The sequence below is a fragment of the Onthophagus taurus genome, chromosome 11 (genome assembly GCF_036711975.1).
Source record: "Onthophagus taurus isolate NC chromosome 11, IU_Otau_3.0, whole genome shotgun sequence".
NCBI classification, from domain to species: Eukaryota; Metazoa; Arthropoda; class Insecta; order Coleoptera; family Scarabaeidae; genus Onthophagus; species Onthophagus taurus.
Genome location: NC_091976.1, coordinates 20279646 through 20293373, shown reverse-complemented (window position 1 = coordinate 20293373; position 13728 = coordinate 20279646). Strand labels below are relative to the sequence as shown.

The 13728-nt window shown below is 33.1% G+C and overlaps 3 protein-coding genes across 3 annotated transcripts in view; 2 read left to right on the top strand and 1 right to left on the bottom strand.

Annotated features, from left to right (window-relative positions):
- The window catches only part of LOC111424116 (Trehalose-6-phosphate synthase 1), a 222592-nt gene that overhangs the window by 26192 nt on the left and 182672 nt on the right, over positions 1–13728 (top strand). The window lies entirely within an intron of this gene.
- On the top strand, positions 299–2039 carry LOC111424208 (cytochrome P450 4d2-like). The gene is made up of 4 exons (XM_023057666.2): positions 299–451; positions 502–705; positions 756–1670; positions 1725–2039. The coding sequence occupies exons 1-4, from the start codon at positions 304–306 to the stop codon at positions 1883–1885; spliced, it is 1428 nt and encodes a 475-aa protein (XP_022913434.2). The 5' UTR covers positions 299–303; the 3' UTR covers positions 1886–2039.
- Positions 4358–6179, bottom strand: LOC111424207 (cytochrome P450 4d2-like). Its single transcript, XM_023057664.2, has 6 exons — positions 5980–6179; positions 5717–5920; positions 5486–5665; positions 5114–5433; positions 4647–5058; positions 4358–4591 (listed from the first exon to the last, which is right to left on the bottom strand). The coding sequence occupies exons 1-6, from the start codon at positions 6122–6124 to the stop codon at positions 4428–4430; spliced, it is 1425 nt and encodes a 474-aa protein (XP_022913432.2). The 5' UTR covers positions 6125–6179; the 3' UTR covers positions 4358–4427.

Below are 13728 nucleotides of genomic sequence, written 5' to 3'. Positions count from 1 at the left end.
TTCTGTTCATCATCTGGTTTAGATTATCTTGAAATTTTCTACAATCATCTATTTTAATTAATATAACAAGCAAAACATTTACTATCGTTAATTAATGTTACCAGTGATAAGAAAGTAATTCATGGAAGACAAATTAAATAAGTTTTTGTTTAATTTTTTTGTTATCTTGTTAATATCCATTTACTGACTGAAGGTCGTAATGATAAATAATAACCTAACTGATTTGAAGGCATAAAATTAAAACTAATTATCAAAAAAATTTTTATTCTAAGATTACTAAATAAATTGAGTTGAAATAAAAAGATGTACCTTGTTGTTGTTACATTTTTATTGTGTTTTATAGTAGTATATATTATCGTCCAATTAAGAAAGTATAAAGAAATAAATAAAGTTCCAGGTCCGAAATGGTGGGAGTTATTCCAAGTTTTAGTATTGGGAAATCCCAATGAAGGTACGCTAATCTTAATTTAATATTTAACATTTATGTATTATTTTTCTAAGATCTTTACAAATATTTAATATCATTACCTGAAAAATATGGATCTGTTGTAAAAATATGGCTAAAACCTCTTAAACCAGCACTTTTTATAGCTGATAAAAAATATTTTGAGCATATACTCGGATCTAAAGAGCATATCAATAAAACGAAATTATACGATATGTTAAACATTCTTGGGGGGGATGGATTAGCAACAACAAAAGATGGTATGTTAAAAAAATAATTAAACAAAATTTTTTTTGATATATTTTTTTAGTACATAAATGGAAATGTGACAGAAAACTTCTCAACAATATTTTTAATCAATCTTCAGTGGCAAATTATGTCCCAAAATTAAAATATCACGCTAAGAAACTTAAAAAATTATTAGAATCTTACGAAAATAAACCTGTTGATGTCCATGACATTGTTTATTATACAACTTTGTATATAATCATAGAGTATTTAACGGGTGATATTATTTCTGAAAAAGTAGCATCGAAATTAATTACAGCTGAAGGAAAATCATTAGAAATAATGCTTGAAAGAGCTAAATCTGTATATAAATCGAATGATTTTTTGTTTAGATTTACAAAAAATTATAAACCTTGGTTGAAAAGTACTGAAGCAATGGACAATGTTTTTGTTTCAATTCTCGAAGAGGAAATTCAAAAACTGCAATTAAAGAGGGACGATTATGGAAAGAAAGACTTTATAACTGTATTGATGGAAAACCATCAATCCATGTATTCGATCCTTTCACACCTTAAAACTTTCATCTTGGCTGGTTTTGATACAACCGCAACAGCAACTGGATTCGTTTTATACGAAATATCCCAAAGAGAAGATATTCAAAAAAATATATACGATGAATATGTATCGATTGTTGGTCTTAAAGACGAATTTACTTTTGATGATATACAAAATATGACCTACACAGAAGCTGTTATAAAAGAAACTATGAGGATATATCCCCCGATTCCGTTCACAGAAAGGAAATTAAAAACTCCAATCGATATTGACGGAGTAACTATCCCTGCAGATATTGATTTAGTATTTTCGATTCCATCGCTGCATAATAAAAATTTTTCAAATCCTGACGAATTTAATCCTGAGAGATTTTTAAAAGAACATGACAATATAGATCCTTATGAATATACACCATTTTCGATTGGACCACGAGATTGTATTGGTAAATTCAATGTCTATTAGAATTAACATTGTTTAATTTTTTTAATTTTTACAGGAAGGAGATTTGCTTTGGTTGAAATGAAATATCTTATTGTTTATATCGTAAGATATTTTTCACTACATCCAGTTGAGCCACAACATAATGTAGATTTAACGGGAGATTTTGTATTAAGGAGCAAAAATGGTCTTCCTGTTATTTTTAAAAAACGCATTTAATATTATTTTGTTTATAGTTTTCTTTCTCTTTCATATTTTACTTTTCGAAATAAATTCTACAACCAAATCCAATTATTTTTTGAGTTGATTAAGACAAAGCATAAAATGTCGTATTAAGAAATGATGAATTTCATTTCTGCCATGGCTTAATATAATAATTCTTCTTAAAAAATCCTTGTTTGTCTTAAAAGATGTTATCGCCATAACAAAGTTTTTTCTTTTTTGTATAATTTATTAATAATAAGTTGTATGTATAATGTTGTATAATATAAAGGTTATTTTCCAATTGTGCTTATGGATATAGTTAACGCTCATGGCATGTTTACTATTGTAGGTAAAAGATTTTGGAAAAATATTGCACTGATAGCAGACAGGGTATGCCAGGGCTTAATAGGCATCGAACTATATCATCGATAGTAAAGTCCTGTCGGCAATCACATGAGCTTATGTTTATAACAACGTCACGATACCGGAAATAACAACGACATACCGGAAATAAGGGACACGATCATGTCTGCATGCTGGCGAAACGGACGGCTAAGAAGTCACCGATTTCCCCTGAACCGTTTGTACCGCTAACTTTTAATACAGCAACAAAGCTGATCAACACCATCTCCCATCGAGCTTTTTGCGATAGATGAGATGAAACTGTAGTAGGTGTCTCTGCAAAGAAAACTGTGCTCTACCCTGACCGGAAGAGATCAACTGAGTTCCTCGAAAAATCAAAAAGTGACTTAAGGCTTCTCACCCACTTCCTGACAGGACACTGCAGGTTACATAAGCATGTGTTCTATATGTGTGAAATGGAAGACGAGACAATAAGTCATATTGCTTGTGACTGTCCCAACCTCGCGGATTTAGGGGAATCCATTTTCGGCGTACCATGACCCCAAATTTCGGACATAAAGAATGTGTCTGTTCTATATTAACGTTCATTAAAACCTTGGGCTCCTTTTCTGACTCCTGAATATACAATATTTTGCCACTAAAACTGGATCTCCACTTGACAGAAATGCTGTTGAGAGCTTTTTCTGGTGAACGTTCTTCTGATAGCAACCATCAAAGAGTTTTGGTATGAACTCTCGTAGATAGAGGACATATGATACTTCCACTCAACTGCTCTGATTAGACATGGGTACGTTATAGGTACATATATATGTTAAACAGTATTGGCGAGAGAGAGCTTCTTTGAAAAACTCCAACTTTCAATTTTCTGGTTGTTGAAGTGTAGCCATTAGCACGTACAGTAAAAATACGATATTTCAAAATTGAATATATTAGGGATAGTTGAATAAGACTTAGGTAATCCTAGATGTTTGGGATAATCCTTAAATCATCAGTTACAATTGATAATCTTGCACAGATGTCTTTGACAACGTTGGTAATGGAAGTATTTTTAATTGTACTTAATCTACACTGTGTTCACTATATCATCTATAAGAAAAGGTCAAGTTATCTTGCATAAATATCTTTGTCAAGGTTGGTAAGGGAAGTATTCTTAATTCTACTTAATCTACACTGTGTTCACTGTATCATCTATAAGAAAAGATCACGTCACCATTTATTATTCTATACCCAATAATTTTGTTTATTTTTTAATGATCTTCAAGTTGGCTAATGGTGGTCAAACGTTAGACGCCTCTCAAAAATAAAATATTTCAACAGTTTTTATTTACCTTATTATTTGCATCATTTTGATGGTTGATTACCTTATTCGATATTTATCCTAAATAAACGACTGCCATGAATAAACAATGCAGTAAGCGGAAACAACTACTTGTAGTGACGGCAAAACTTTAATTCCTAAGAGAATTGGATGATTTCGCCTGATCTTTGCTGTCAGAGTTGGGCAAAATTTTATGATATTTTAATTTTGGCTCGAGTATAATGAGAGATACCAACATAGAACTCTTTGCAATCCAGTTTTTAGATGATAGATTATTCTTTTCCCATGGAAATGATTTTCTTATTCATATATCTGCCAATACTGACCCAGAGACTTCTATTTTAGTTTTTTCAGTGCTAATTTGATGTCTTCCACTGTGCGGTGATCAAGTTCTTAATGTCACCATTTCGCTTATGGCAGGTTGTACCATCGTATTCGGTTCGATGAAATATTTTTAACGTTTATATGCAGCGAGTTAAGTTCTTGGTCTTTGCGAAATTCAGTACTTTCCAGACGTTGCTTGAATCATCCTGCCTTTTATTCGAATCTTTGCTCTTTTCTATTCGTCTCGTTTTTTAATATTCGTCGAGTATTTGTGCCTATTCCTGTATTCTTGTTCCGTACTTTCTCCATAAATAACCTATCAAACCATTATTTGATCTTCCACGATCAATCCATTTACCAGGATATGTGTGACTATAATATTCGAAGAATAGAAACAAAAAACTGAGGATCCAGAAAGAAGGACTAAGAAGGTTACCTTAGGTTTAGGCTGGGAAAACTTTTCTTTTAAAGAGTTACAAATATTTAATATAGCTATTTATTTTAATAATATTTAAAGTTACTTAAAATTATAATATAAATCTTACGCAATTATTAAATAATGCGTTTCTTGAAAATAATAGGAACACCATTTTTACTTTTCAACCCTAAATCCAGAGCCAAATCTAATTTGTGTTCAGGTTCCACTGGGTGCAATGTAAAATTTTTAACAATGTACGAAAGCAAGTATTTCATTTCAATCATTGCAAGTCGTCGTCCTGAAATATATATTTTATAATTAATTTACACACAATTTAGATCAAATCTCGTTACCAATGCAATCTCTTGGCCCAAGAGAAAATGGTGTGTAAGCATAAGCGTTTATATTTTTTATATTTTCAAAAGAAAATCTGTCAGGGTCAAACTCATTTGGGTTGGGGAAATTCAGTTGATGTAAAGCGGAAATTGAAAATATCAAATCTATATTGCTTGGAATAGTAAATTTCTCTACAGTAACTGGTGTTTTTAATGTTCTTTGTACCATTGGAGCTGGGGTGTACATTCTCATAGTTTCTTTTAAAACTGATTCGGTATATTTCATTGATTTGATGTCAAAATATGTAATGTTAGAATCGTCTGTACCAACAATATCGAGATACTCCTTTAGAATTTTATTTTGGATGTTCGGTTTTTTAGCAATTTCAAACAAAGCGAAAGATACTGTTGATGATACCGTTTCATAACCCTTTAAAATTAAATAAAAATGCTGGATGTTATAAAATAATTTCTTAAATACAAACCGCTATAATAAATGTTTTTAGATGATCCTGTTTAAATTGTTCATTGTAATTTTTTGAAAGAATAGTATCCATAAAGTCATTTCTAACGCCTTTTCGATTTTTACGTGTTTCTGTTTGTTTTTGAATAATATCACGCGCTACTTTATTTATGTAAGAAGCGCTTTTCGTGGTAATATCGTAGTCTTTTGTGAATTTATACGACCAATCATAAAATTTTAGTGGGGAAAATGATCTTTCAACAGTTAATTTTAAAACAATATCGACAGCACTAATAAATTTATCAGTTGTGTTTTCATCTAAATGGTCATTGGTTAAATAATCTAAAAATCGCGATTTAATACAAATATTTAAATTTAAACATAATAAATTAACCAATAACAACAGAAATAGCCCAACGATTAACAACGCCATGTATATCTAAGGGGGCATTTTCGTTAGTGTCAATTTTGGATTTAAGTTTTTCCGTGAAATTTTGAAAATTGATATTTTCTGCAATTTCTTTTGTACTAAAAATGGCGTTGAAAAGTTTTCTATCTGCTTTCCACTCTGCCACTAAAATTTTTTCCATTAAAACTTAAAATCAAATAATTATTCCATATTTACAGTCTTTGTTTGCTACCAATCCAATTGTGCTAATAGTATTAAACATCTCGTATATTTGGGTTCTATGAAGATGTTCTTTTGATGTCAAAATATGCTCGAAATACTTTGGGTCGGCGATGAGAAGAAGTGGGCGAAATGGTTTCACCCAAATTTTAACTATTTTACCATATTTTTCTTGCAAATTTATCAAATAGATCAAAATATCTTAAAAAGTTTATTAGAAAATAATAATATTTGTAGTAAAAATAGATTTAAAAACATACCTTCCGTTGATTTGCTAAAAATAAAAAATTTAATCAGTTCTAAACTACCTGGGCCAGGTAACTGATTTATATCTTGATATTTTTTCAATTTCACTGTAACAAATAATACAATTAACACCAAAATAAGCGTAACGAATAAATACATGTTTTCTAATTTTCGCAAAAACTGAATTGAAACAGTCACTTCAACATCTCCAAGGTTAATCAAAGTATTTTTTATCATTTCATATTTTATTTTAGAACCTTATCAATCGTTAACAATAATAAAAACAAAAATAAAAAATTGATAACTTCATATTACCCAATTTAAAAGTTCACGAATAGAACTTAAATCGTCGATGATGTAACCTTATAGGTAGTGAACTCTACGTAGAACTCTCGTAAAAGAGAAGGAGTGGGTGTCGGCAGACTCGCCATCTGGTCGCTGCTAAGGGCAATTAGGCGGTGAAGATATGTCTTCAAAACAAAAGCCATAGTATCTCTGGAACGCTAGCTACGACGACGCCTTACACCCAATGTTTATCCGGAAAGCCAGCTCCAGTCATACGAAGGTCATTAAAGAAGTTTCCTAAAGTCGTAAAGTGACGAAGCAGTCCCAACTCTCACTCCCCGGTAACATATTAAGGGCTCGTTATTTTATTACACGTAAGAAGGTTCTGGTTAATGTTAAAATTACGATCCAGTTTATAATAACTTTACACAGTAAGTTAACAATTTTATAGATCCGACGTTCTCTTTATAATAGAAGTTTAAGGCAGGATTACAATAAGGATAGAATATGAAAAGTTTTAATATTATAGTTGCTCATTTTAACATTGCGAATGAGTCCGTCAAATCCAAAATGAATACAAGTTAATTTTGACGCAAATAATGAGGAATGTGGCTTTTCAACTATTTAACTTCGGTGTTAAAAACGACCTATCCGGAAATAATATCGAATTAATGATATGATAAGATGGGTCCTCCGCATAAAGTTTATTTTTAATGATTCAATTTCAATTTAGTGATTTTAGTTGGTCAACAGTTTACATTGATGTAAAAATTCTTATTCAGCACAAGATAATCAGTATCAACTTAATCCAGTTTTGCGAATTAAGGTCTCCTGATTATACAAAGGATCGTTTTAGCTGTTCTTAATAAAGATCTGGCATGATGACATTAAACGGGAATTCGTTGTGATTCTTGTTGGTATTCTTGCTAGATATGTAATTACATCAACATAAAGCTGGTATAAACTATCGCTTCTAACCCTTCGCTTGCAAGCAACCTCGGTAATGTTAAATGATATCCATTTACCACGATATGTGTGGCTATAATATTCTATGAATAGAAACAGAAAAATGAGGATCCTTAGGTTGGGGTGGGAAAACTTTTTATTTTAAGAGGTACAAATATTTAATATAGATATTTATGTTATTAATGTTTAAAGTTACATAAAATTATAATATAAATCTTACGCAATTGTTAAATGATGCGTTTCTTGAAAACAATAGGAACACTATTTTTACTTTTCAACCGAAAATCTAGAACCGGCTCCAATTTGTGTTCAGATTCAACTGGGGGCAACGTAAAATTTCTAACGATATACGAAAGTAAGTATTTCATTTCAATCATTCCACGTCGTCGTCCTGAAATATATTTTTTGTAAATTAATTTACACACAATTTAGATCGAATTTCTCTCTTCTTTAGAACTTTTGAAAATTAATGTTTTCTGAAATTTCTTTTTTATTAAAACTGGCGTTGAAAGGCTTTTTATCCGCTTTCCACACTGCCACTAAAATTTTTTCCATTAAAATTTTATATATACAATCTTTAATAATATTTACAATCTTTGTTTCTTACCAATGAAATTGTGCTAATAACATTAAACATTTCGTACATTTCGGTTTTATGCAGATGCTCTTTTGATGTCAAAATATGCTCGAAACAATTTGGGTCGGCGGTAAGAAGTGGTCGAAATTTGTAGAAAATGTTCTTTTCTTATTTTTTTATTTGTTATAGTGATCAGATGAAAGCTTAACAGCAAATCGGAATCCTAATTTTCCATAATTTTTCCTTTTAAAAGATAGCTGTCTCTGATTATTTAAACAATCTTTTGTTTAATTTTTTATTTTGCTTTTTAAGTTCTTTAATTAATTTTAGTGAAATTTTAAAACATAAATGTTTTGTTTTGATCTTGTTAGTACCAGATCAGATATCAATTTTGTTCTCTTTTAGAAGATTTAGGTTGTTCCTCAGCTGAAATTGTTTTTGGTCAACCATTACGTCTGCCAGGAGAATTTTTTGTATCATTTCATGATCTTACTGACATAGATCCTTTATTAACCTCATTACAACTTCTTCTCACTATGTCCAAAAAACTAACAATTCATTAACAACATAAAAAAACGAGGCTACATATTTTATTTTTCCTCGTAAATTATTATTAAAAATATACCACAAAATTTAAACCAAGAAACAACCCTCATATAAAATTAGTTAATAATCTTTTATAACAGATAAACCGCTATAAAAGTTTTGAATTTTTGTAAATATGTAGTTGAACGTTAATTCAGGAGAAATAACCTGGAGAGTCAAAGAAAGGTTGGTAAATTTTTAAATATAGCTCTGAACTAGGATGACCTGAATTTAGTTCTTGTAGCTCCTATTGCCAAAAGCCACTTTTCGAGTCATTCCAATCCGGGTTTGGCCATTGTGGAATGCGGTACATAAGGTTGATAAATGGACATCTCACAGCTTGTAAATTATTTAGCATCGGTGTTAGAGCGTTTGGTAAGGGAAAGAGTTATAAATATATTATACTGTAAAATACTGATTTAAAAAAATTATTACAGTTGTGTGATCCAAGTATATAACGAGGGGGATTTGAAAACATTTCAATAATTGTTGAAATCTCGAGACCATAAAATATATAAATATATATTTGTGAAATTAGCCAATAAATGTTCTTTAAAATATAAATCATCGTTGCTAAAACGTAAATCAAGTGAAATGTGTTGTATAAATCTTCACCGTTCAAGACTGTTATAGAAAAGCACGAACAATAACGTACCTTCAGTATTAAATCAACAAATTTACCTTGGCCTTTTCAGGCTTTAAAACTATCGTACCTTTAAAAACATTATCAAGAAGTAGTTAATATAAGTATTACTGATGATTTAATTGTTGAAATATAAAAATTTTGAATATCATCAGGATGTTCTTTAAATTTATTATTAATTTTAACATTGTCGAACTGAATTTAATATTAGAATACGAAACTAGTCATTGAATACATTGAAACTCTATAGTTTGACCGTTCAAACTATAGCAAACTCTCTACAGTATTCTGCCAGCTGAAATCTCAAGGGATTATCAATTCATTAGGGAAACAGGTACATAGTCCAGCTGTATACTTTTCACTAATTATCTGCTGCCACAGTTGCAAGCGACAATGGCTTTCCGGTGTACGGCAATTCTCTACTGGTGGAAATTAGCCGAAACATGTATATCTGGAACTCTGTAGGAACAACGAAGGTAATACATCCAACGATTCTCTGGGGAGCGATATTCCGACCGTTAATTATCTTCCTTGACCGAATCTGAAGTTAAAAGCTACGATTGGGGGTTACAAAGCCAGTTCGATTTTCCCATTTCCGCCGTTTATCAAACCGATGACAACCGGTTCGGTTTCCGGAGACCCTGTTTGAGCACTCCATATAAGTTGCCTGCCGAAGCAGCAACGTTGCAATCTCCTCGCGAAATTAGCGGCGAAATGATTTAATACTACTGCGTGGAGCTGACGTAAATCTGCTTTGGACCCAAGACCCTTCGTCTCCTCTACTTTGCGGTACGTAATAAGCCGATGAAATGGCTCCCTCGAGAAAATAAAGGCGATGTCGAAATGATTGTCTCGTGGTTAATTGTCTAGGTATTATTGCTACGGGGATCAAGGGTATAAATCGTTATATAAACGCCAAAAATAGAAGTATTATAAAATGGTGGATGAGCCGGGAAATTGTAAAAAAAATAAATTTAACGTTCACAAATGTAATTACCTATAAACGTCAATTAATCGACCAAGTAATTTATCACAATGATCGCAGAATGTGACACGCTGCGATGGAAGGAGGAAATTCTTTAGAAAACATAAATTGTGCCGCGGTTCCGATTGTGCGGAACGCGTAAGTCGGCGTATAAAAGAAGACAAATTGCTGGAAGCCGAAGAATAACTCAGAAATAAAGAAGCCACCCGCCGCGATCGGTGGCCGACGTAATGACGTATTCTCGACGACAGTTACAGATTGGCGTCGCGCCGAAGAAAGCCGGCGCCTCGCGTCATACCAGCTAGATTAAAAATCGGGGGGACCTCTATTGTAATTGGGGGGTCTTTGATAAATTGATTCAGGCGCGATAGAAAGAACCTCGATCAGGCGACACCAAAAATAGGACATTGGAAAGCAGGTATTTTGAATAACGGTGGTGGTTGTTCTGTCGATGGTGAGGCTAAAGCTATTGTTGTGTATATTTTGCATAGAAACAGATCATTAATCATCTTAGTAGACGTATTTTCCTCGTACCTCAAGTACTACTTACAATACTGTTAGTATGTAGTTAAAACACCATTCTTTATTGTACGTAAGTTCTCTTTTACAGTAACCTACATCGTTCCAAATTCAAGTGTAATATTAATTTTAACATATTCGTTAGTTCTAACTTTACGACTAATATAAATATGTATCATCATCACCGCTCGGCACGAAGTGCAATTTGATGTTGAGTCTTGCAAATTATCGAATTGGCGTGGCTACCCGCTTGCTCAGAAACGCCAGTCAAATTGCTCGTATACACGACGACGCCTTATGAATATTCATTTCATAACAATTGTTTGCAAAATTCATATGTTATTTACAGCATTCGTAAATAACACATACCCTAAAATAAATAATTATTCAATTCCGACCACAAAATACAATGCCTTACATCGAAATCCACTCTGTTAATTAGAGATTTAAAGTTATATTTTAAAAATCGACAGGTTTAAATTTGAGATACGTTTAATAATATTGAAACTAACTACCTGTGTTTAAAGACTTAAACGTCAACAGGTCAAGTAAATCGACGATCATTCGAAGTTAATTGGATTAAGACTTAGGAGGTGAACAGCTCGAGTTTGTTAACTTTTGCTACTGGTTTCACGAGGAAGAGATGAAACGCCCTTTCGCGTTCGTCAACGAGGCAATTAACCGGAGACGTTTTCGTTAGCTGTTGACCGTTCTGCTGTCTTTCTTCATTTGGAGCCAGAGTTGACGGTTATAATCATGCATAATCCTCTCAACTGACATTTCAGACATCTGTCCAAAATGCCTCGTTAGGATTTCTGCTGAGCACCCGCTTTATTGTGTTCGTTTTCTTGTTGGTCGCAAGAAACGTGTCTCGTTCGTGAGCACCAAAGCTTTTATAAGCGAATTTCGTCGCTGGTAAATCCGCATAAACAGTTTCTCCCCGCGGAGAAAAGGGCAAACACTGAAATATCGGGCGATAAATAATATCGGCACGACCCTGGACACATAAATATCAATATAATAAAGGATTTAAACGTCCCCGGACTCCCTGGGTCTCTCGTTCCATTTAACTGATAACACTTTCCCACCTACCTTAGGGCATAACTCACCCTTAGTCTTTATTCTGTTTACTTTTTCCCCTAAATTCTCATACGAAAGACAATATGGGGTCCTAACCTCAAATATTTATGTTGTAGGGTAATAGGTACCCGTTTAAGTGAATACGGGGAAGCATTTTGTGGTTCTATTCATCAAAGAATAAATTTTATTTATGAAATAAATAGAAGTGTAACATTATAGTAAGTTTTTGAATTAATTTTAGCAGTAGAAAGGGATTTTCGATAAATGCGCATTTATGTTCGCAAAAAATGGCTTTTTTTTTCTTATATTCGCGAGAGAATCTTATCGATACCTGTCAAGAGCAGAATTCGACATAAAACTGTAAGTGCCTACTTTACGATACCCATTCTGCGGAATTCTTCCCCCCAAAGTGTCGTTCAAGGCGTCAATTTTTATAGCACCTTTATAACTGTCAGCGGCATTAGGGTTTGGATAACGCGTAGTCCAAGAGAAAGAGTTTTGACATCCAAGATGTTGCGGTAAATATTAATGCCCAGTATATTCGAAAATGTTGGATAAGAGGGGCGTAATTGCGGAAAAGCAAAAATATGCGACCTGCCTGCTCCACGGGAGGAAAACTTTTTAATCCGACAAACTTCGACGATACGTTTTAAAAATTCAGTTATCCCGCACAAAGTGTATTAATTTTCTCATTAGGGATGTTACGGGAAAGTTTTGGGAAAGTTTTCCACTCGGGGGGTCTTGGGCTCGTGCACGGTCCGCCCTATTATGGAGATTACGTAGAGACCATCAAATTTTATTCCCGCCGTTTAAAAACTACTCTAACCAGACCCGTCCGAAACTTGTCTTCAATATTCTTGTTCGCGGTTGTTTCGGCTCTCGAGTTAGGTCTACTCACGTAGACGTAGAGCTCTTCTTAGTATTCGACAGGCGAATTCACAAACGCCGTGCCTACAACATTATTTATACAGAACCCGGGCGTGTACGAAGGAAGGGAAACAGATCTGACACGTAGTTCCTTCCAAGGCTTTCCGCTAAACTTAAAAATGCATGCCGTCAGTCGTCTTGTGGAATATTAAGGGGACCGATGGCGGTGGCTTCTCTTTCCAAGACCACCACTCCTTCACGGTGCGGTGGTTCTTATAATTATTCCTGACGAACTTTGGATAAGTAATATTGATTATCTCGATCCTAATGGCCTATAGGAAGCGGTTAACCTAAACCTAACGCCCTACTATTTTGAGTGATGCCATCACATTACTGTCGAACAGTAACTATAATAGATGGCCTCCTTGCATAGTCTAATGGCACTGGATTATCTCGGGCTTGCTTAGATATCGAGCATCGATTTACAAGAATAGATTAATCATCCCTTATCAAATCATTAATTTTAAAAGAAAAAGTACCAAAATATATTTATCAATCTATTTAATGACACTTAATGATCACTGTAATGTGATAATAAAAAGTGAGAAAATATGATAAGTGTAACAATAATTACCTCTTGGATTAAAATGTCGTGTTAACAGAATAACGAATGTGTGTGGAAGCCGATAAAAACACTAAATTGCGAAGTGCGTGAAGTTGGCAGACCAACAAAAACACTAACAATGAAATATGTGTCCATTCTTAATGCTCCGTTAGTCCTTCTTATCGGTTCCAATATATTTTGAGTGAAACACCCTCGGTAATTATATCTTTTTTTCCAATTGTTACTTCCAATAAAACCATAGTTAATTCTAAATATTTGTTGTGGTACAACACTTAAGATTTCAATGTTTAAATCAGGTAAAATCACTCAAGACGTCATCAATAACGGTAAGAAGAGCTATAATACAGTTGAAATTGATAACAGATCCTTTAGTTCTATGGAATTTTTGCTTTTTGTAGGATAGGAGACAGCAACGCAATGTTTAACCAATCAAATAATGCAATATAACCCAAAAGTAACATCTTCATGCTAATGCCATCACACTAAAATGCTTACTTAATAAACTTACAACACCTGATTCCAGGCTTGGAATATTCACATTTAAAATTACAAAATTACAAAGTCACAAAGTGGCACAAGAAAAGTGATGTGAATTGGATCTTAATAGCAGGAATAAATCGATTACTATTAA